The 25,268-nt window shown below is 40.8% G+C and overlaps 1 protein-coding gene across 1 annotated transcript in view; it reads right to left on the bottom strand.

Annotated features, from left to right (window-relative positions):
* TBXAS1 (thromboxane A synthase 1) overlaps window positions 1-25,268 on the bottom strand; it is a 227,669-nt gene that overhangs the window by 87,170 nt on the left and 115,231 nt on the right. The window contains exons 5-7 of the mRNA XM_074901261.1: window positions 11,631-11,747; window positions 4,241-4,329; window positions 1,660-1,808 (exon numbers count right to left, since the gene is read on the bottom strand). Coding sequence (XP_074757362.1) covers window positions 1,660-1,808; window positions 4,241-4,329; window positions 11,631-11,747 — 355 coding nt within the window. The remainder of the gene's footprint in view (window positions 1-1,659; window positions 1,809-4,240; window positions 4,330-11,630; window positions 11,748-25,268) is intronic.

The following is a 25,268-nucleotide window of genomic DNA, read 5'->3' on the forward strand; positions in this document are numbered from 1 at the left end:
TAAAGAAGGAAACACTCAATCAGACTGTTAAGGTATATAATATCCCCCTCCTTTCATTAATATTATAAAACTCATTAAGTGGGATACGTTACTTCTGTTTTTTCCTCTTTCTCGCTCCCCCTCCCTCTATTTCTTCCACCGTCATAGGCTAGTAAAGGATTTCCTTTCAGAAATTCCATGTTGGCTGGGACTCTCCTGCCAGATAGATGCCTTCCAACCTTGCTTCTATAATGCTTCAGGATTTCAGTTCAGCTCCTTGATGCCAGAGAACCACCACAACAAAGGGGAGAATTATTTTCCCTGCCTACTCGAACAATTACCTACAGAAGGTTGGGGATCTTGAACTAGCCTAGAAGCTTATGGCGCTGATCCATGAAATTGTGTAGTAGTCATTCTCATTTACAGTCCTCCGATATTAGGATATTGGTTTGCTATTTTATTTTGCTTCTCTAAACAGGCCACAGACTCTGGAAGTGGGATGTTATCACAAGGATGGTCTCCAGTTCATGCCCTTTATAGTCAGAAACTAGAAACCCGAGTGAAGTCTTGCATCTTAATAAACCTTTCATTAACTTATGAACAGCTAAAGACTAATGAATCAGTCATCAGAAGGCCTCTGTGATGCCAACAGGGCAAAACAGTGTGGAAATTCAGACCATATAACGTACCAGCAGAAAGAGATCAACCAAGGAATCCAACCCCAAATGCTACAGAAACTTTCTTTAATGAAGGGCATGGTCCTAGACACACAGGGGCAAATTTCTGTCCCTTCAGAAATTGGTCACAAACCACACTTTGCCATCAGGTTAAACATTAACCCTGGGACATTCTGGATATACAACTCCAGAAGGAAACAGTTCCTGTGCTGCTAGTACAGGTGCAATCTGTAGTATCAGCAGGATCAGATGGGCACAGGAAAATCTGCCACTGTGCCACCTGACATGACTATGTGCAGCTTTAGATAGCAACATGGTGAAACCTCAACAACTGCGATTATGCTGTGGCTTCCTCAGCTACGATTCTTACTGCTCTTGTATTAACAAGGCCACCATGAAGCCTTAGCTTTCATGCCCTAGAACTAAATGGCTTTATACTCCCTTCTTGCATTCCTTATCTATTCACCTGAAAACAAATGCATTCTCGTAACAGCCTGTGCTGGCACTTATCATCTTTATCCTTTATGGCCACCAACCAGGATACTGCTGCAATTCAAATAAGAATTTGGAGGACTTCTAATGCCCATTTATGCTCCTCCACCTCTATTCTTTAGTGGGTTATTAGCCCACTATTGTTTATGGGTGGGATTTCAATCTCTACCAAGCAAACTGAGTGCACAAAAACTTTACTCCCAGCCTCCAAAGGGCAGTTACTCTATTTTAATGCAGAAGTGTATTACAAGAGATATCACAGAAACCTTCCACTCAGATTAACCTGGAGCATTGCTTTCCCAGACTCTCAGTTTCTGGAGGAAGTTGCAAGAACTGTAGAGCATATGGTGGAAATCTCAAGGGTATACTTGGCCTGTAGGTTGCATTCTGAACACCTCTGAAATGAAGTCTGCTACACATCTTTCTGCTCCTGCTTCAACATGTTCTGCAATTTGAGAATGACTTTTAGAAAAACACCATAAAGAAGTAGACAAAGGTAGAGTATACTCACGTATTAGAATGAGGAGAGGCTTAAACAAAGACATTTCAAAGAATGTTCTGCAATTCTTAACAAAGGGGTCATCAGGATTCTTCTGAGAATCCACCTCAGTACCAAAAGCTACGCTACCAACGACATCCAAGGTAAAGCAGTTGTAACACCTGCATTGAGTTGAAGAATGATAAATTATTAGCTAAAAATTATGTCCATTAATATCTTGCTTCTACAAGCATCACATAACACTAATTTTTGCCTCTGATTTTCTTTTATATTTGAGCTTTGCCAACAAGAGATGTTTCAATCATTCTGACAAATGCTCACCTTCTCTCCATCTACAAAGTGAATATCTTTTCACATAGCTCAATAATTCCAACAAAAATGTATAAAAATTAAAATATTTCATTCATTATTACCTAGAAATCAAATGCAACAGGTCAGAGATTCATAAGCATTTTCTTAGTATGCATCCTAATAAAAGAGATCATTCCGTTCTCATGTCAAACTGAAGAGACCACATCTACTACCAGTTCAGTCTAAACTCAGTGACAAGAGGTGCTTAAGTAAAATTTCCTGTTAAGGATTTTCTTGGGCTTCTTGATAGCTCCTTTGTAATGTAAAATCGTGGTCAAAACCAAGAAGAACTGACACTATGTATAATCTGTATCTCTGCAAAGGAGCAGCAAATTCTTTGAGAACTAAAAATGATCTGTGGACCATGATCTAGCAACTTCAGAATTTACTGAATCTCTCCCCACATATCTAACCATCTATCCAGTTGTCTCACCATCATTTAATTCTACTGGGCATTAGCAGCTATATTTAGTTTTGAAGGAAAGGGACTGAGAATGTAAAATATCCTTGAAATCTGATTCTTTTGATCTGTGGTCAAGTCTGCAATGACTGTTCTTCTATGTTCCCTTACAAAAGGCTAATATCAAATTCTCTGGTGTTTCAACCCGAGTGAGCATGTATTAAGAGAATGACGAGTCTCAGGCCCAGTATAACCTGTATATATAATGTGAAGCAGCATTTACAAACTATAGTCTTTGGGCACTGTCATTCTGACAACACTAGCACAGATTTGGAAGATAACAACAATACTGCAAAGCTAAGTAACTTCTTTGGGTTTTCAACTCTTAAACACACACACAAAAAAAGCATTATTAGAAGTTGATATGTTAAAAGAGGAGGCACTGCAATAGAACAATAATTTCAGAAGCACTTGATCATCTACCTCTCCAAGGTACTGAAAAAGCTTAAAAACTAAATATTAAGTTGTTTGCAAAACACAAAATGGCTAAAGACAACTAACATACAAGACAACCGGAAGTTGGATATAGGGTATTTACATCCAAAAAATAGCTCCCAAGGCAATGCTGGGAAACTGCAGTGCAATAGGAATCACATTTATATATGTCAAACTTGCTGAAATGGTAGTATGATAAAATAACTGGAAGATCATATTCTGAGATGGTCAACATCATTCACTTATACTTTCAAAAGGTATTTTCCAAAGTGCCTCTTGAGAGGTGAAACCCTATCATGGATCAATAGCTAAAAGAGCAGGCAAAGAAAAAAGACAAATGGAAAAAAAGGGAAAAGCCTGGAAGGACTCAAAAGGTCAATTTTCATCAGAGCGCTAGGCTAAGTGTAATGTATCTCAAGGTTTCATAGCATCTCTTCAGATGTTTAATAAAGAGATCTCTGTGCACACACACACACGTGTGCATAGATACACATGTACTTGAAAAGAGATGGATGAATTGTGGCTAAATATCAATTTCGTTAGATGAAACAAAATTATTTGCACTGCTCCCGTTTGGGGGAAATCATTAAGAACTTCAGTGGGTGCTGACCAACCCAGCAAATGAAGTGTATGCAAAATAGCACCTATTAGAAAGAATGCATTTGAACTACTCATATGCTGCAGAGCATCCCAGAAGAAATGCATCTGCTCAGAGAAGGGGTTAGACAGTGAATACCTCTAATGAAAGAGCAACAAAGAAGATAATAGGATATTAAATGCATAACAAATGGGAGAAAGCACAGTATGGAAAATATTAAAGTGTCATTTTATAAATCAATGGTGTATTCTCATCTGGAGCACCAATCCCATCGTTTCACAAAAGGCTAGCATGCCATTAGAGGGGGTTAGGAGGAATGTAGTAAGAATGATTAAGTGCTCAAAAAACCTCATATAAAAAAAGCAAGGGGGTGATGGCCTAGAGGGATTTGATACTAGATCAATTCCTATATTTGTACATTATTGGCAGACTGTAGAGAGCAGACTGGACAGGGACTGATGCAGCTTTCCTTTCTGCTTCCAGCTGTTAAAACTTCATTAAACAACAGCTAGAAATACATTAGATGCTTTTCCAAAATTACTTTTCAAGTATGGAATGGCTGCCCCCAGGAAGAAAAAGCATCTATCAGACACATCCTCTATTAAACTATGATCTCCACTTACAAAACCAAGGGAGGAAAAAAAAATCTTCTTTTATACAGTAAGCACATATTTAGAATAACTGCTGCTATTAACTTTTTTTTTTTTTTTTTTTAAATCTGCTACTAATTTCTGGCATGTTGAACATACCTCTGGATATCAAAAGCTTTGCCAGAATCTGCATAGACTTTCAAGTTACACAGCAGGACGTCACAGGCCTGGTTTATTAGCGGTGTCATCTAGAAAGGAACACATTGTATCGTAAAAAACATTAAAATGTTAAAAAAAAAAGTAATCAGTTATTCTAAATTAGCTTTATCCAGTAGATGAGATGGAGCTCTCAAGATCCTCTGCAGGTGTGGTCAGGCACTTATGCACAGGTAAGATGAAATTCTGGGACTGTCTGCTAAAATTAAACCTACATATTACAGGGGTGCTCTTCTCCAGCTCTGGGCCTAAATATGAGAGGCTCTGTCACTTACCTGACCTTTGGTTCTTGCCAACCTGTGGCTGTACACACAAAGAGCTAACAAAGACAGACATTCTCCTCTCTTTTTAATCATTCCCTGTTTCAACTGATGATTTCCCACGATTCATATTTACAGTGTATTATGTTAAGGCTACATATGCTCCAAGGCAGAAGGAATAATATTTTCCGTAGTCCCAAAGTCCTGTAAAGAGAGGAGTATCAGAGGCCCAGGACTTCCATCCTGCTGTCCCTCAGTCTGAGGGATTTAACACGTACATTAGAAAACCACCACGTATGCTGCTACAAGTTGCTGAGGGCAAACTGCTATTGCTGCCTGAGGAAAGGGTTTTTTGAGTGGTGATGCCATTAAATGGACATTCACGTGAATTTATTCAGCTAATGGTTCTTTCCAGTCACTGACACATGATAATCAGGTGGACTTACCCACAGGCTGGCTGTAGCTAACAGTGCAATAGTCTCCTCTTCAGCACTTCATGGAAACCATGACATAGGCAACCATCAAGACCTCATTAAAGTGTCTTCTCTCTCTCTGTTTAACTTTTTACATATGAAAGGCATCAGACACTTGGCTTGATTACACCTACTAGGATGGCAGAGAAAGGGTGTAATAGCAATCCAGCCATGGCCCTAAAGGCATTAACTGCTACAGCTCTTTCTCCATATAGACTGCCGAGAGATCCTCACAGCCTACAATTTAATACCACAGCCTTGCCTCAATAGTTACGCCAAGCATCAGCAGACATACGCACAGAAACCTGCCTTTCCTTCCTGAACAACCTCCTTTGGCATACGGATGTCAACAAACATGAGAACAGACTTGTCCTACTCCTCTGACATTCTTGTTACCAAAAAAGACTTACTGCAGCCTCTCAGAACACTCCAAGAGCTATGCAGCCTGCCCAGCCAAGTCCATTTTGCTTGGCACTTCTACCTCTGTGAAACTGGCATAACACTTTGTGCACAGGCACACTGCCATCCTAACACATGGGCAAGACTATACACAGTCAAAAGGCCAATGCGGGAGCATCCAACATGTTTTCCAAAGGCAGAAGTCTGAGTCAAGAATGTGTCTAGCTGCTCTCAAGGTCCCGTACCTATATGGGACAGAGTAGGTTGTCACTATTTCAGTTCAAAGCTTTGGGCTTTGCCACAGTCTCACAAGACAATTCTAAAGCCGGATTAGTATTCGGTAAAAGTAGCTGGCACGTGTTTGAGGGGTGCGCACCGTTGTGTGGCAGTTTTCTTCCCCTTTTGGTTTTCTAAAGAAGGTCCCCTGCAGTGAGCTTCTCAAATGGTTCAACAAAATTAACACATTTCTGTTCAACAGATTGAACCAGGGTGAAATGCTTTATAATTTCTGGGTCCAGCCCCTCCAATGAACTGAATCAGTCAAGGAGAACAAAATGAAAATCCATATTTTAACAGGTATGATGTTTCCTAAACAGATGGTGTTCATTTCAAATTTTCCTTTTATTGCCTTATTTTCTCTTTTATTCTTCATCACAGCACCAGACCTGCAACCACCCAGTGGGTTGCTATTGCTTTCCAACAGCTGGCAGAGATGGCAGGGGCACATATGCCTGGCCAGGGCATCTTACAGCACCTCTGACCTTTCCACACACCACAAGCCTTTCAAAATACCATTGCAATTCATTTCTAGCCATAAGATATTTTTATTAGCAAACCTAACCAGGAAAATGGGGAGGGGGGCACATGGATTTGATTTCTTGTTAGCATGATAGGACATAGTCATATCAATGAGACAATTATTTGCATATGAAAGCTGTGGGGGATATCTACTCAGGAATCTTGGGTTTGGGGTTGGGGTTTTATTCCCGTGAGGGACATAAATTAGTCCAAGATTGCTAACTACAAAGACCACAGACTGAAACATTCTCAAGTCCCTTAACACTTTAAATTCTTTGTTTATTGTCAAGAAAAATAAAGTACTGTTGCAGGAAATGAACTACACCAAACTTTGAAAACTGACACAAACAGAAACGTTGATCTGCACTGCCTTGGGTATCCCTAACTTCCTATACATTCTCATTTGCCAGTCAGAACATAAAAGCTGCATAACCTGCCTGAGATTCAGTTCTTGGTGGGTAAACAAACCCCAGCTGCTCTGTGTTCAGATTGGCTGAGAGTAACAGGATGAAGAAAAATCTAAACAATATGGTCCCTGTAAATATTTGATCTGCCAGTTATCTAATAGCAAGAGTAGCCCAGAGTCCAAATTTCTTTCTTTCTGCCAAAGAAGAGCATTTGGGGTTAGGGTTTTCATGATGCCAGGGGCTTTGCTGTATAAATCCTGCCAATATGCTATTTGGCACATAACAACAATTAGTTTCTGATTCTGCATACACACAGTGCATGGGGATATTTGCACTGTTCAAAGGCATGAGTCACGTTCCTCTAGTTAGATGTGGTCCTCAGTATTCACTATTATTATCCCCCTATTATTAGCACCCAAACTATAAAGTAGAAGGCTGGATCATATTCACTGTAGACAGACACGCTGGAGACTTCACTGTTCACACACAGTATGTACAAGTCTTGTTGGGCCTTTTGTTCCACAAATGGGATGACATATAAAAGAAAGAGAAGGAAAAAGGATACATCTTTAACATAAGAATTGCATCCGTACCAGATTTCAAGTCCATGACTAAAACTGGGAAAAAAGCAGAGCATCAGGAAGATGTTTCCGAGAGGATTTGTTTCCATCACCTCACAGTGGGGTCCTGTTATCCATAGGCACAATTTACCAAAGTGAGCAACTCAACCAACTCAACCTTGACTTGTGGTTCAAGGATATGCACGTTTCACGTATCAGCTTCTACGCTGGTGATCTGCTTTGTCTCAGGTGAGCACACTTGCTCTGCCAAGTAACACTAGCAATTTCCAGAGACCCTTCCAAAATGCCTCTGACCAATGTGCACAAGCAGAGTAAGAACAAATCAAGGAAACCTCAATGGCTGGACTGTCAGATCTTATGTCCTAGTGGGACCTGGAAGATCTACATGCCTGAGAGTGACACTAGAGGATTCTCCTGCACTGTTCTGCCATGTTATCACAAGTTCTGCTTTGTGTCTCCCTCTGAAAGAAAATGCCTCCACACAAACTCCACTTCACAGGTTATGCAGGACAATGCTACATTATGCTGTGCTCTCTTCTCTAATTTTTGTGTTCTGTTTTGTTTTTATGGTTGGTTAATGGAGGAGAGTATTCCCGGCATACTGATAGGAGATGACAAGACTACTGCAGCACCATCAGAATAAATAAAAATCAATAGTTTTTCTGCTGGTGTTGGCTGTAAAAGAGAGCAAAGCTATTTATCAAGTCTGACAAGGGGTCCAGAACTGCAGGATCATCACAGGCACCACAGCAAAACGAAGAGGAACAAAATAAGAAATACTAAATAGGGAATCAAGATCGGTACAGCAAGATCACTAACATATCAGCTTGTTTCAATACATAATAGCTGAGGAGAGCATGACAGGAACACCAGGAAATGCATCTTTTACTTAAGGGCCACCAGGTATTTTACTTTACCAATTCCTCATGAATTATATCTTGGATTAGCTTTCAGTGGTTGGTATTATTCCCATTTAACAGATGAAAGTTGTTTTATGCACAGAGAATTTAGGTAACTTCTGCAAGATCACCCACAAACAGTCAATGGCAGAGCTGGAAGTGAAACTTCTTGCAACTCCTGCCTCCAATCTCTCATTTCTCATTTTCAGTGCTCCCATAGCAATGGCACTATGAGGTCCATTAAGGGGTCTCAATGGAAAGAGCTTATTATCAGCTCTGTTACCAACTTCGGTGGCATCTCATGTGGGATGCTACCAAATCTTACTGCAGGATCAAGTTTAGAAGTCTATTAATTTATGCTATGCTCACCACTATAGTATTTGAATTTAATGTTACCTGGAGCCAAACCTTCCTTCAGCTGGAGTAGACTGCTTTACTAATCTTTACACACTGGTTAGAAAAAGGAAATTGAAAAAGGGTAACACACAATGTATAGAAATCTGTAAGAGCAACAGTGAAATGGTGCCCAGCTTTTGAAGATAAATTGAGGAAAGAGAAAGTTGGAGAAGATGCCATGAAATCTTGAAAATGTTCGGAAAACAACTCTGCGTACATGCGGCAGTCACTACACTGGCTACCCAACAGCTCTATAACCTCTAGTCTCTGCTAATTGCTCATCACTTTGCAAACTTCAAAATTTCCGGGATCAACATTTCCTCATTTGGTGACTGGCTGTTGGAGATTCCTGCCAAACTAAGGGTAAATTCCTCAAGCTTAGTGAACTTCTCAGTGACACTACACTGCTTCTGTGGAGAGACAAGGGCAAAGTATGCCTCTGTCCCCAGCCACAGCATCTAGATGCCTCTGTGGGGCTTTGCAGGTCAAACCTTAGCAACATACATCAGCTCTGTCTTGGGTTTTGTCCTCCAGCAGCCAGGCTAAAGAGGGGATGACCAGCTTCTTGTTCTTGCTAGTGCTGAAGCTGTCCTTTAGCCTGCTTCTTGCTCTGCCTGATTCTTGTGTTTCTGAAATGGAGATATTAGGAACCTACACACAACTCTCCGGTTTTCTGTGCATCTTTTTATCTGAAGTGATTGCTATGGGGAGCACAAGGGGTTGTTGACATTTATTGCTCTGTCACAGGCTAATAGCTTCCAGTTCTCTCAGAGTATCCAGACATTCAAGTCTATGTTCAGAGTGGCAGTAGGGACTGCAGTGCTCTCCAAAGCCACCTGGGAGGTCTGCAGTCTCTCCAGCCTCACTGGGGAGTTTGCATAGATGGGAATGAAGGCAAGGCAGACATCCAGAGTGAACAGAGAGGAAGACTTTGGTGTGGGGTTTTGTCAGAGCTCAGATCTATGTGGCAAAGGAATCTATGTCTTAAGAGAAGTCTAACAGTATTTATAAATATGTATAAAACAATATATCCAGGTTCTTATACAATAAATACCAAAACAAGTCAGTGACTTGTCTGAGGTAGAGAGGAAGAGTTTATTGCAAACAGGATGTCTTCTACATAATCTGAATATTCTGTAGTATGGCCAATACTAGAACATGGTATTTTTATTTCCATGCTGCTGTAGAGGTTCTGAGAGAGTACTAAATATGGGAGAGTTAAAAAGTGAGATCATAATTAATGAGCATTGATTTCCTTTGAGAAGTGTTGGTATGGCTTCTAAATTAAGCAACAGCAAGAGAAGCACATGGGCGAGGACTTAAGTCGCATTAACTTCAAATCCCAGGACTGTTCCTGTATTTGGGTAGAAAATGAAATGCAAGGCTGAGGAATGCATCCATTCAAAAGAGATTCTCAGTCTCACATGGACTTACTGCAAGCGTCTCTCTGTGTAGGGATGGATGGTCTTCTGGTGAAGACATGGGACAGAATAACAAAGTTGGGCCTCTCAGAGAGATCTTCTCCAATCCTTGTTTTCCCACTTATTGTAGACTAGGAGAAAGTGACTATTTCCAGGACACTGTGAGCCCGTGCACAATCCCACCCCTTCCACAGAGTTTGCAAGAGGCAGCACAGGGAAAGCAGATTATCAGGCTATAAAGATCTCAATTTCAGCATGTGAGATGGCTACCAGGCACCAGCCAGCCCTCCATTTTACCTCCTACCGCTACTCCTGCATTGCAGCTCCACCACCAAGCAGTGCAAAGTGAGCACTGTGACTTCTCCTCCCACCCCAGTTTAATCAGTCAAACCCTGCAAAAGATGCCCAGGGCCTCCGCCTGCTCACCCTCACCGGTCTCCTCAGCCAAATCTGCCCGGCTGGTACCGGCAGAGGTTGCTCTCCACAAATTGAGGGGAGCGCGGCTTTATCTTTTGTTAGTCCGCCAGCAAAGAGCCGATGACCTGCAGTAAAGCAGATTAATTTCCGCTAGGAAAATGCAAAACTGTCCTCTCCCCACCATGCCATAAGCAACTAATCGCTTGCATATTTAAACACCCTCGCCTCACTAAAATTTTGTGATGGAGCCGGTGACAGAGCAAATGTCGGAGCGCATAACCAATGGCATTGTCAGTCGTGATTAATCAGCATCTCCGCCAGGCTGGCGGCCAATTAGAATTTACCATAATAAGGAGGTGACAGCCGGCGTTGCTAAGCGACCGCTGTCTATAGAGCTGGGAGAGCCAGACACATTTAGATGTTACTGTGGATTTCGACAGCGGCATGTCAAAACAACACAAGCGTCTGCCCAGTGGAAAATTTTACAACCCAGGACTGGGCACTGGAGTGCGGCATGACTCCCTTTCAGAATAAAATACGTAAAGGAAGAGGTGTTTTTTTGTTGTGGTTTTTTTTTTTTGTTGTTGTTCCTTGAAAGAAGACTTTAACCAGTCAATCATTTATCTGCGTTTAATTAAGAGATATCGTGTCACTGGAATAGGACTTTGTTACTGGGTAATGGGTTCCCATGGCTAAGTAAATGCTGAGACATTTACAGGAAATTAGCAGCAGGTCAGCACGGAGACATTTATTTTCAGTTGGAGGTATTTATCTGGCAATGACATTCTGTTCCAGTGACTTATTTTATTATATGAAAGGATTAAAGAATAAAAGGAGGAGGGGGGAAGGAGATGGAGGAATGAAAATAGACTGACGGCAGTTCCCGAGTTAACGTGAGAGCTGCTGACTCTGCAAATCACGAAAAGCTATGTTCCAACTGGGAGCAGTAACCCTTCCTGTACTTTAGCTTACTCCTAATAGGGGTGGGGGGGAAGGAAGGTGTAAGGGTCCTTTTTGAGTTTGCTATACTTTTATGGACAGACTAGCTTATATAAAGACAGAGGATCATATCCTCAGATAAGCTGTTCTGATTTTGACCTGTCTATAACCTGTACAACACCGTACAAACGCTCTACTTCATGTGCTCTTCAGGTCTAAATAAGCTGGCACAAAGTAGCAGGTTTTACCCATCCTTAATATGGACCTATATAAAGTAGATGCCTGCACAAAAGAAAACGATTATGTATTCTAAATTATGAAAGCAGCACTGTCTACAACTTACCTCTTTTAGTTTGGTATCACTGAAGACTGGGGTTAGGAGGCTCCGGACATACTTCCATCTGTCATCACGAAGACAAAGGATGCTGTCAAGCATTGGCTTGGAAATCAAATTCGGCTTCTAAGTCAAAAGAAAACATGATTCAGTTTTAACACAAATGCAACTAGAGCTACTTGAGACTCTGGAACATGGAAAGATTGGCCATGAATGGCATTGCACTGCTGTCCCATGATGAGAGAGGTTTGAATCAGTCCTAAACACCAAGTTAAACATGGATGAGGCTGGAGAAAACTTCTCATTTGCTGCACACATTTTCTCTTGGGCTTGTAAAAACCCCAGGCCAGGCCAGTAACTCCTTGCTCAGACTGTTTTGGTTCTGTCGTTCCTGGTGTTCTCCTGCAATTGCCAGTTCTCCTTTGCTGAACCCTGGCTTCTTTCTTCCTTTTCTAAGGTGGCTAGCAAGAGGACCTGTCAACACTCCCTCTCTGTGTGACATGAATGCCAACGCACTGCACGCGGGTGTCAGTGGGGGACAAAAATTCTGGTGACAGCTGGTATGTCAGACTGTTATATGCATTTTAAAAGTCTTCAGAAAATATGTTGATTAGAAAGCAAGTCCCAGTCCTTATTCTGTCTATAAGGAACACTCTCACTAATAAGTTGTTGCCTGGGACTCTTACAGCTTCAGCAGGTGGTCAAACATAGTAGTTTAAAGCACTGTCCCATGAAGTTCTTTACCAAAATTACTGCTACAGATTTTCTAAATTTTAATCCCCACTAACTACGAAATCCCTATTCAAAGAATAGTGCTACTCCCCAAGGAGTAAAAGGATAAAAAAAGATGAAAGAGGAAGCGTGTCAGGAAACAACACAATTACCCCTGGAAGAGGCATCAGGAGATGCCCAGCCCCATAGCAGAATCTACTACAGCTAACACTGCTGCCAGAGGATGTTTCCTAATTGTTCTTGAAGGCCTCCAACAATGGAGATTCAATTACCTCCACATGCAAACTCTTCCAGTGCTGGACTATTCTTACCATGGTAGCAGCATCTCTCTTGCTGGAACTTATGGTCTTTAGTCTTTGTGCTATCACAGGCATAGGAAACAGGTTATTCTCCCTCTGCAACAGCCCATACATCCAGAAGGCTATAATAACCACTGATCATATTGCTGCCATCTACCACAAATAACATCAATTCACTCAATACATACCAAACAGTTTTGTTATCTGGGACTGTTTCTTCAGTCTCATTGCTGTCCCTCTGCATAGTCTTCTTGATTTGCATCTTTCTCAAGGTATAGTCCCTGTGACTCGACATGGTACTCCAGGAAGGAAGGGTTTTTTCCATACCTGCTGCAGACTATATTCCTCTTTGTTTATCCCAGAATACTACATAGCACAGCATGACATCAACTCACATACTGGTTTGTGGCTCCCTGCAACTCTCAGACTTTTTTCTGAAAAATTACTCCCTAGGAAGTTATTCCCCAGCCTTTATCATTAAAGTTGGTTACTCCTATGAGTCACATATAGAACATTTCTTTGGTTAGCTGTGACCACACTTTTTATGATTACTTCTCCAACTGATCAAGACCACTTTGAATTGTAGCCCTTTCTTTCATATAGCATCTTTTGTCCTTACCAGCTTATTGCCTTCTGTATAAATTGACATCACACACAGTGCCATCACCTAACCCATTAACAAAAGTACAGAATAGCACTTGCAAAGAAGCCACTTCTGGGATCCTCCCAGCTCATGCTTCCCTTATGTCAGTGGACTGCTCCCACCTTCCAAGTCATCTTCAAGCAGTATTTCAAGTATTGTACAGCAATGTCCTCCAGACAAACCGCCCTAAAATTGGTGGGTGGGGGTGGAAGGTGTAAACTTCTGTAGATATCAGGCTGTACAGAGACATTCATCTGAGCATGTGAAATCTTCCAGCACCCAGGCCCCTGCCTACCTGCCTCAGGGTAGCAGTGGCAGTACAGTCCCTCATGTTTTCTGCAGCAGCAGTATCTACTTTCCTTGGAAAGACCCAGACAAATCAAAGACACTCTGACCTTCCCAATGCCATCTGTCTTTTCCCTTTCACCCTCTAACATTTTCTTTCAGCCTTTCTTTCATTACTAATATACATGAAAAATGAGTTCTTACCACCTGTAACATACCTGGATACTTTAATCTTATTTTCTGCCTCAAGACTTCTGATTTTTTTGTCCCTACATGCTATTTTTTAATCCTTGCTCTTGGAAATCTGACCTAATTCCCAATTTGTATAAAATCTTCTTTTCTTCAGAGGCCATGAAGAGCTGACAACTTAGCTACACTGGTCTTCTACTGCACTTCCTTAACTTTCCTCCTTATTGGAAGAGTTTGCACTTAATATCTGTTCTTTAAGGAGCTGCCAGCTCTCCTTAACACCTTTTTCCTTTACACTTGCCAGAATCTTGCTACACTGCATAAGCTTGCAAAATGCATAAGCCTATTTTATATTGCAAACAGGCTAATGGAATAGTTTTACATTCTCAACACCACCACCCAGTGTAGTAAACTAATGTCACTGAGCTGACACTACAGACCAGTTTTGAGCAAAGATGAGCTGTTTTCAAGTAGAAGAGTAAGCCAAATGAAGAGACTGACTGAGGCACTCTCATCATATGACTACTGTAACGATAAAATATGGGCACTTTTTAAATGTATACATAGACTATCCTATTTCATGCAATAACAAGGAAAACTTGAGACAGGCTGTCAAAGCTGAAGTGGTTTGGACTGTTTTCTCTGAGTATCCTCTAAGTAAATGATCTGTTTTCTAACTTGTCAGTAGGTATCTGCTCTGAGGATCAGAAGTGAAGCTAGAGAGATCATCACTCACTGGAGCGCTGCCTCATTTCTTACAGATATTCAAAGGCATAGAAGAATCAGAAGAAAGAGGCTCTGGACAACTGGGAAGAAGCATTATCCTTGAAGAAAGTACTGTATGTTAGCCTCTGTTCCACAGTTCTTATGTGCTGCTAGAGAAGCCCTAAACCTTGACTTAACTGGTCACCAAATAAGTATTCCTTATATCTCTGGTCTTCAGTTTCAATCCCTGAGGCCCAGACTGCAGAGAATCGGTTTGGGTTGGAAGGGTCTTCAAAGATCATCTAGTTCCAACCCCCCAGTCATGGGCAGGGACACCTATCAGTAGATCGGGTTGCTCAAAGCCTCATCCAACCTGGCCCTGAACACTTTCAGGGACAAGGCTCCTGAGCACTCACTAATGCCACTGAAATCAACAACAGGGAATGTGCCTTGATCACACGAAATGCATTAGTCCAAGAAATCAGGTCATTGAACAGGGCCACCAGATTAGCAAACACTCTCAGACCTGTGCTTCAACCACCAGCCTTCACTCCTGATTTATAAAGTAGAGATATCACATCACCTCCTCAGAACTGCAAATGATACATTAACATTTCTGAGGCACTCAGAAACTACAGTAAAAGAGCAGAATAACTATTTCCACAAGGAAATGTCCAATTTTGTCTTCCAAGCAAGGTTTGAATAGTGTACAAAAAAAAAAAAAAAGAGAAAAAATTATAGGTCAACCCTTGGAAAAGTATTTTGCATCCTAAATTGAAGGCTGCCCAATCTGTGCACTCTGGAAGACAAACCTCTGGAAGACAAGGCTCAACTTAGATAATAACAGATGTGATATAAATCTGACTGCATTTGCCTTGAAAGCAAAACCCCTTCCTAAAACCAAACATTCACCCTAAAAATGCTCCTAATTGCATAAAGACTGCATATAGCGCATTCACAGAGAGGGGCCCAGTTACTGAACAAAAAGCCTGTTAATGATAATGTTATAACTATGACACTAACCATAGCATTGCCTTCTTAGCCCTCTATGTCAGTAATGCTCCCTTAACATATTTTTGGTGTGTATAGTATTACATACATATAAACGTTGCAAGGAAGGAAAGACAATTTTGGCCATAAATTATTTTACTCTGTCTCTTTAAACTGGGTACACAAAAACATAACACAAAATGTGTTTATTGGAATAGCATCAGCACGACTGACGGTGTATAGTGGATTTCATTTATCAGGTTTTCTTACCGTTCCTCCAAACACTTTCCTCCTAATTGCATAACCTATGTTACAGGTTCATCTAGCAGGAATGAAAATGGATTTGGTATGAGAATAAGCCTGAAGTATCTTAGTGAAAGATGAAGTGTCACCTCTCTCTGATGGACGAAGTACTAGCTGTATCTCAGAATTCTTGAGCCTATAAAAAAATCACTAAAAAAATTACCATTGGAGGCAGCTGTGATATTTTCAGGGGTGGGATTTTGGTTTTTAGGCGGGGAAAGAGGTTGCTTTTAAGTCAAATGCAATCAGACTCATATTCCATCTAGCATTATCTAAATACTCAACAACTGCTCTGTGCTTCCTTCTCCTGTGCAATCAACCATTTCTGACCGCAGTACAGTAATGCTGCATGGAAGCTACTGGCAGTATGGTAATCTGCTGCGGCATACCTGCGAGTGCTACTGAGTTCCCACAATCACAAACGTGCTATCAGAAACAACAAAGAAAACCGGAGGGATTTGCTTCTAAACAAATCCTTTAAAACACCAGTGCTTTTAAAACAGAAAACAAAATAATGTTTGAAGATGAGCAGCATCTTTGCAATTGATGCAAGAATTCCCTCCCCATTAAGCTGTTCCTTAGGCTGACCCTTCAGACCCAATTATTGGCTTGTTTGTCCCTGAGTCAATTTGGCTTGCTGTGTATTACTAAATAATTCAGGCAAGCGACTCTTCTCTGGGTCTGAGGCCAAGTGGTACAGAACACCTCCTGTCCTTGAGGTTAAGTCACTTTTCCAAAGAGAATGGCCACATCCAAACTGCTTATGGTCATGGTGCACGTTCACCTCCTGAACTGTGCCCAAACCATGCCTGGGGGACAACTAATCGATACAGGACAAAACCATGCTAAGAAGCATGTCAATATGGACACCTGTAGGACCTACTCATGTACTAAAATCCTGTTCCTGTTTTATTCTGGAGTATAACTGTAGCTCCTTTTTTGAGCTTGTCACTAACAGCTAGACTGAACCTCTGGAAGCCAGCAATGACTGCCTGGAGCAGGAGGAAGGGTAGCAGCATCATGATGTTCCCTCAGAAATCTTCTCTTGTTCCTCTGGTAGAAAAATGAGGGAGGAAGGTTTGCAACCAGCAGAAGAAAGTTAATGCAGCCATGGACTTTTAAATATCCTGAATAGGTGAATTTTAAAGGAACCTAAAGGGCACTTCTAAAGACCTTTAAAAACCTACTAGCTCCAAAACCTACAATAGAAACCATTCACCTCCACAGAACCAGCTGCTAATATACTCCATGTGCTTTGACAACACAGCAAGAAATGAAACTTTATAAAACAGGATCTGAGAAACTTTGTTATCTTAAACTTAGACTTAATCATAGCCTAGTGCTAACAAAAGCAATGAAAAAATATTTACTTCTGCTGGAGCCGACCCTCAGCACTGAAAGCCTGGTGAAATTCAAAGAAGGAACTAAGCTCTAGAGCACCCAAAATTCTAACAGTAACTCCAACACTAATTCCGGCATTAGTCATACGCAGCAAACACCCTTTGTCTTCGTAAGTCCTCAGCTTTCTTCTAGCCCTCAGGCTTTGCAAGATCCAGCTTTAACTGGAATCCTGGGCCCATGCTCCCCTGAACACTAGTTCTAGTCTCAACCCTACAACTCATGCTAACGAGAGCCATCCACTCCTCTCACCTCTAGCCTTTCTTCTATACCATGGACATTGAAGTACCCAGGATTAAGTTTAGCTCTGGATTCCATCCACCCCAACCCTTTTCTTTCTTTGGGGAAATTTTTGGAATATGTTCCCAATGCAAGGCGTTGTCCTTCTCCTAGCCCTTGTGCATTCCCTGAAGTATCTGTGATAGCTCTGGAGGGAACAGGTCTAGGCTTTCTCTCCCTGGGTGAGACTCAGAAGTGATAAGCATGCAGCAGCACTAGCACATGAGTGGGTTAATTTGTTCATCTTATTTTCAAAGAGGGTTGCTGTCCTCCTCTTGCTTAAAATGCACTTGTGATTGCCACCCTGCTTAAGAAATTGCATTTTGAAATTGAATTTAATGAAAATAAATTAAATGAAAAACCAGAGAAAAAGTTTGTAGCACAAAGACAAGACTCTATTCCCATACCTCAGACAGGAATTATTCCTAAAATATTTTCATAAGATTTCTTGTTCAACCCCAGTTGATTGACAGGTCATCACCACCAGTTCAGCCAGCAGGTGGAACCAGTAAGCCCATCAACTGCTCATATGGTATTTCGTCCAGCCAGTGGCATGATACTTACAGATCAATATAACACTTCCTATTAAAAACAGTAACAGGAAAAAAAAAATCCCTGAGATATTTCCAGGAATACCTCTAACCAAGCCTGCAGTAAAGGGATCATCAAAGTGGGAAGGCAGAAGATGCCTCCGTTAGTTTTACAATTCCCTGTTGGTAAACTGATACAGTACATTCCTTCAAATTTGCTTGGTGTTTGGTAAGAGGAAAAGTCATGTTCAGCTCTTCCTGCATTCATGACATTTAAGACACATTGCGTAGTGGCTTCTGGCTGAACCAGGAGAGTACTGTGTTGCATGTTTTTAAAAACAAAACAGAGTTCGTTTATGTTATATACCCTGTAGTTCATTATCATTTCCATCTTGCTGGTTCTCGCTTACGCAGCTATTATAGCCACATCTCTTCAAAATGTGTATCACTTTTCACAAATCATCATCATATTGGAGCAAGACTCAACTCATCACCCAAAGATCACAGCCTTCACAGAGGACAAAGGCCTGGCACTTCCCCCTGAGTGCTGTGCCCCAATGTGGAAGACCACAGGGTCCCTCTTACCCCTCTGCTCCACCTGAAACAGGCCTCCCACCCATATAACGTCAGAGGCGATTGCTGCACACAGGTTTTGTCTCTCCCAAAGTAGGCTCACTCTTCATTTGTCTTTCCAAAACCCCATATGCAAATCCTCAGATGCCACACATCCCACACTGCTGCTCTTGGGTGACTGAAGTCAGTCCTTCCTTGCCCATTAAAACTATGTGCACAGACATCTCTTCACAAACACTTTCCCAAACACCCTCCCAGATCATCATTAACCCTGCTGATAGTCTATTATAGTTTTTTTTCCCCTCCACAGACATCAATTTAAAACAAGTTTGATTTTAGTATCTATGATTTAGGACTAACTCCAAAAAAGCTTATGTTGCTTCACAATTTCATAAAAATGTCTAGTAAAAGTTTTTAGTTTAATTTGAAACCAACACACTTGTAAAGAAGTGGAGAAAATATTAATGAATTATCTATTTCATTAAGCTTTTACATTCGCCTTGGTCATTAAGATACTTCAAAAGAGTGTTACAAGGTAGATTTGGTTTCAGTGATTACAGCAATTGTCTTCCACCCTACTTGTATAGGCCAAACTATACAAAAAGGCATCTCTAAGCCGATTCTTTTGTTGTCAAGTCAGGATCTTCAGGAACTGACTAATGGCTACTGTTCATCATTACTCATTGGAAAAATGGCACTGCCAACACCAGCTTACAAGTAAATACTGGCTTTTTTTCCTCTCTGTGGCAAGCAGCCTGGAAACATCTGTGCTTGTCTTCGCAAACATTCTCTTAAGTCATGGTTTTGTCAATAGAAACCAAAGCGAGTCATTGCAATGAGGTAAATATAACCATTCATAAATGCTAAAATAAACACATATGGCCTCCTGCAGTTTGACCCAGACTGATGCAAGTCACACATCATTCCATCTGTTGGTGTAAGCAAGCTCAAAATTAAGTCCACGCCTTCATCAGTTTGCATATGGCAGTCAGTTTGCATATTTGGGGTCAAAACAATCAAATGAAAGAAAAAAGTATTTACTGTTAATTAATTAGGAGTTTTGGTGTTATAAACAAACTCAGGTTCTACTAGAGAACCTGTGCTCTGTATGCAGTTTCTCCTGTGCTGAGAATCAGTTTTTAAATACAGTGTTTAAATCTACTTTCCAACTGACGTACTGGACTTTTTAATGTTGGATAGAGTCATAAGACTATTAAAAGTCTCTCTGTTTATGCACACTTTTCCTAGGGAAAGGTTGAGAACCAGAAAGTTCCTTTTGCAGATTGTAACAAGAATTTGAAGAAAAAGTGTCCCAAAATAACTTTTCTTACTTTTCCTATTTCCATGCTTTACATAGGAATGACAGGCAATGTCCATAAGAAGTTGGTCTAGATCTTTCTGTTACACAGGAACATCATATTCCATAATATGCTCAGAGACATCTCTGCAGCACTCCTGGAGATTCTAGAGAATACCAAGAGAGATTGTAAGTACTACACAGCCTCCCACTGCTTTTTCTCTAGGCTGTTGACCCCTGTCACAATCCTGACCCAAATGCCTTGGGTATGCAGTTAGATACCTCAAAAGAGGATTCACCAAAGTTAAGCAAAGAGTTGTCCAAGCTGCCATAAGAGCAATGCAGGAGTCTCACACCTCCCTAGGGCCTCACCACCCCCCTTCTCATGGACATCATAACAGAGCGCACTCCAGAAGAGAGGCCACTACAGCTGTGACCAGGGATTACTCCTTTTCTTTCAACTGAAAAGTGAAGAAATTCATGGTGGTCACTCCCTTTCATACTGTCACTGAGGGAACTGAAATAACACATGGGAAAAAAAGTTGTAATTCCTTCCTGTGGATAAGGATGGAAAGAAAAGTAAGGAAATAAGAATAATGAAAAATGAAAGAACTATCACACAAGGAGTACAGGCTAGGGGAAGGTATAGGGAGGGATAGTCCTAAACCCTCCTGTCCTTTCCAGGGAATACTTCGGAGTGAACTGAAATTGGACTTAAAGCATTCATTCCCCTTGTGAAAAGGACTTCAATCCCAGTTCCTCTCCAAGGTCTGTTTATATAAAACTATCATTATAGACACATGAGTAATATTTTGCAGTAGTATCTGAAACCTTGGCCTCTGTGCTCAGCAATATTTTGTAGTAGTATCTGAAACCTTGGCTTCCCTGATCCAGATGACTGCCCTATTAGGCTGCAGAGATCCACTAACTTCTCTACCATGAATGCCAAGGACTGCATGGAATGTGGAGTAGCTTCAACACATAAGGCTGCAAGTGCATCTTCCCCAAGAATCACCTATTGGTTGCTAGGTAGGGCACTTCCCACAGAGATAAGATTGAGCACCTTGGAACCATTTCCAGCAGAAAAATACATGAAAGCCTTTCTCTTGCACTCTGGGCAGCTCCCCTTGTCATGGGGGACTGTATTGAAGAGGCACAGTTCCACCACCTTCTCTTCTGACTCAAAGGAACATGTTTTCTGCTGCTACATTTTCTCCAGAGCTTGAACCACCAGCCAGTTTCAAAGGTACCTGTGAGGTCCATCTCCTCTTGAAATACCATATTCATAGGTCTTCTAGGTTGGACATAACGTAGGTCTCAAAACTTGCTAAGCACTTTGGCACCAAAGTGCTTCTGACCATGATTACATGATGTCTGAGAAACCTTGGTGTTGAAATCAGCTCCAAGGGACCCAAGGCACTTCCAAGCACTAGGTATGGCTGAGCAAGAGTTTTTAATCTGTATTTCCAAATTAAGGTCCTCAAATGGGGGTTAAATGCTTAGAACTCTCTGATTACTAGCAGAGGCAAGCTAGCCAGGTGAAGGGGAGGCTTACCAATGGCTTAATTTAAAGATATTACTTGTTTGCAAAACTTGTCTTCAGAGGCAAGTACATAAAAAGAGACACTTTTTCATGTATTTCATGCTTCGGAAAAAGTATTTCACCTTTTTTCCCTTCCAATGCCAAAATGAAAATTTGAAAGCGTCAAACAAAGCAAATAAAAGTTTGCTTGTGAAGACTTCTCATGGTTTTCAAAAATGCAAATGGGTTCAAGATGCTATTTGAATCAAACCACTGGAAGAAAAGGGCTATTAAAAATTAAAAACACAGATGCAACATCCAGCTCAGGAAGTCAGCCATGGACAGTCAGATTATTAGGGGGCTATTCCATAGGAAATACCACTCTGCACTTGCCCTGTTCTTCTGCTCTTTCTCTAAGCATCTGCTGCTAGTCAGAGACAGAGCACTCCCTGGCCAAATATGTCTCTTTTTATGTTAGTTTTCCTTTGAAAAGTCATTCAGAAGAAAAACTCCAGGTCAGCTATAATGGCAGCATGACAAGCTGTCAACAAATCACATTTGCAATATCCGCTTAACTGAAGAATTTGAATTCCCTGACTGCTACTTCACAATTGTTTCTAATTACATTAAGTGTATATTTACACATCAGGGAAAAAAACAAACTTTGTGTATTAAGATCTCCACATCTATCTGTCAAAACACTAATGCATTTTCCTGATAGTAGTAGCTGCTTTCGTTCCTCATTTATTTGTCCCTCAAGAAGAGCTAGACTATAAAACTTTGTGAGTAGTTGCATAGCACACTTTCAGGATTTTATCTTCCAAGATTTCATATTTGTGGTTATTTGTCTGGTTTCAATCAAGCAAAAAAAATATCCTAATTTATCAAAGCATGTCAAAACATGCTTGTATGAAATAGTGTTTGTTCATTTGAATCTCACAAATTAATTTGAGCACATTGAGAATTAAGTGTTTGTCATAAGATAATTTCAACAATAATAAAGTCCTATTGCGTACAGATACTATTATAGGACTTATCATGAGTTCCCTGGAGCTCACAATTTCAGTAAAACAGCCTCACTTTGCAAACAACCTGTACCCAGACCATTCCTCGCATCACTCTTACTTGATTTCTTCAAGGAGAGCAGCTAAAAGGCTCCTCTGAGTATCAGCAAGTACCTCATTCAAAATAAATTAACAGTATCAGCTACTTTTGCATTCTCATATTAGGCTTGTAATAGCAAGCAGTGCAGATTATGAAGCGTAAAGCACATCACCATATCCTGTCATTTTAGGAGTTCTAGGATAAGATAAAATTTAAAAACAACCAAAAACCCCACAGATAGGAGCCCACACCCCAGAGCTCACCAAACCCTTTCAAAACAGGCCTCCTTCAGGTGACACGGCGTTTGGAGGGCCTGTTTCACCACCCCATTGCTTCAGTTTTACTGCCCTGTCACTGGGACATGAAACTGGAGGGACAGGTCAAATCCTGATACTTTATGTTGCCCCAAAAGCCAGGGCTAGCATTTCAGGCATAGACAAGCTGGAAACTCAGCAAATGCACAGTAGGAAAGCGCAGTATTTGGGATTTACATTCTCTTTTGACTGCCCAGGGAAGGAGCGTGTGCCAGCCATGAGAATTGAAAGACCCGCAATCCTTCGCTGAGCATTAACCCCACAACAGCCAGGCACACACAGAAAGGCAATGGGGAACTCAAGCCGAGGTTGCCATAGTCCTGCCTGCTGGGACTGCCCATGTGAAGGAGAAAAGAGGCCTCACTCTCTAGAGGACCATGAGCCAGGGAAATTGCTAGGGCACACCCATGCTCAGCACACACAGCACGCCTGATTGCGTGTACCTAGTGTTACTGCATGTTATGACTATCTGCACTTCTGAGCCCAGCTTTACTGGCAGGTGGGAGAGAGGGAAAGGAAGGGGTGGTAGTTTCCAAGCATCAGTGCTGGCCAGTGCAGCATGCACTCCCACATCACAAGAACTCATTTTGCATCTGCACAGCTGCTTCTCCCACATCTGAGGTCCGCGCTCAATCCCCCCAGCATTCAACAGCCTGAAAAATAAAAGAGATCTTGATACTGAAAAAATAACCCTCTGCAACATGTCTAAAACTCCACTGACATTTTTACTTAGAATAAATCTTAAACCTGGGACCAGACTGAACTCTTACAGCCAAAACTGACTATGCACTACCACTATAATATAAAAGCTACCACAAGCACCAAGGGAACAGCTGAAAAACGTGAGGAAATGAGAGCTCCCCCACTTGACCACTGAGGATGGAAAAACCAAGGCTGCGCCATCCAGCAGCCGGGGCATCCAGAGAACATTTAATCTGACATGGTGAAACACCAGTTAGGGAGTGGGCATTCCCTCTAAAACCTCAAATCAAACATTAAACTAAATAAAACTAGAGCTGGTTCGAGAAACTTAAATAAATATGCACGTGGTGAGAAAAACCAGAAATACTGCAAAATCAATTTGTTTTTCCAGGCTTTCTGGAAGAAAAAAATAAAGAAAAGTTCCAACAAAATAGCTTGTTATATATGTTTTTGGAACAAAATAACTTTACTTCGCAAATTGAAACAACTTTGACTTTACACTGCAAGCAGTAACTGAAGCAAAATATTCTAATCAACTTTTTTTTTATTCAGCTTTTCACTCTTCAAAATCATCCACAACATGAAACTTCTATCTTCCACACACTTCCTAATCAAATCTCAAAAAACATTAAGGACCATGTAAGGTTTTTTTTTTTTTCTTAAATTCTTGATGCTGGCAATATAGCATGCCATCTATTCCTACTGCAGTCAATTACAAATATATTAGAAGAAAATTAAGAGTAAAATAAAGCATTAAAAGGTTTGAAAATCTTAGACTGCATGCAGTCTTTGTATCCTAAAGCATATGCAAAAATGGGTCCAATTCTTCAGTTATATTATCCTGTACTATTTTTTCCCCACAGAATCTCTATTTGATTTTGCAAATGTAATACTTACAAAGAAAATAATGTCCTGAAAGTTTTTAGTATTACAAATAAAAAAAAAAATCTTTCATGTGAAATCAATCAGTCAGAAGTTCAGGATTCTCAACCTTTAGACATAAAGCTCACATGACAACTTGTAAAAGAAGTTAGTGATCTGTAAAGCCCAGTCACCAGAGAGTGATACTAGCAAGTGAGTTTTCTTATTCTTTAATAATTTTTGTTGAGTCTGTGTTTACTGAGATTCTTCAGGGGCTTATAAACTTAAACAGTTTGGTCAGATTTTTAAAGCGTTTTTTATATCCAGCCCTTACACTAGAGTGAACAAATCCAAAGTTAAAGAAAAAGACTCTGCATTTATTTTTCCCCACAATGGGTAAATAACCCTATCTTTTCCCTAGGCGGCTTCTCCAAAATACCATGATCATTTTGACTGAAAAATTCTAAATGGAAAATATTAATTGAAGCAGTTAAAGTTTGATAACCTACTGAAAGGTAAACACTGTAATAGAAGACACTGGTCAACTTTAATTATAGATATCGCCATTGCCCCTGGTACAATGCAGCTTCTTCAGAACGGATGAAGTACCAGTACAGCCTGATGACATTAAAACATGACTGAAGGTCAATGACTGGTTAAACTGGAATGTTTCTGAGTCATTGTTAAATTATTCAGAATTATTTTAGGAAAGCTGCATAAAAAGTGCAAGAGTGCAGTTTTAGCTTCATCTAAATGCGCATATTGAAAATGGAAGAGGAAATGGGGAAACTGTCCTTTGCAATTGCCTTGAAAAGGGAAAAAAAGAGTATCTTGTGTATCTTCAACTTACAATTAATCTAGCGGAGGAGAATTGTGCAAGATAAGTCTTGGTTTTACTACTTATTTCCCCAAACCCTTTTC

The sequence above is a fragment of the Athene noctua genome, chromosome 3 (assembly GCF_965140245.1).
Source record: "Athene noctua chromosome 3, bAthNoc1.hap1.1, whole genome shotgun sequence".
Lineage (NCBI taxonomy): Eukaryota > Metazoa > Chordata > Aves > Strigiformes > Strigidae > Athene > Athene noctua.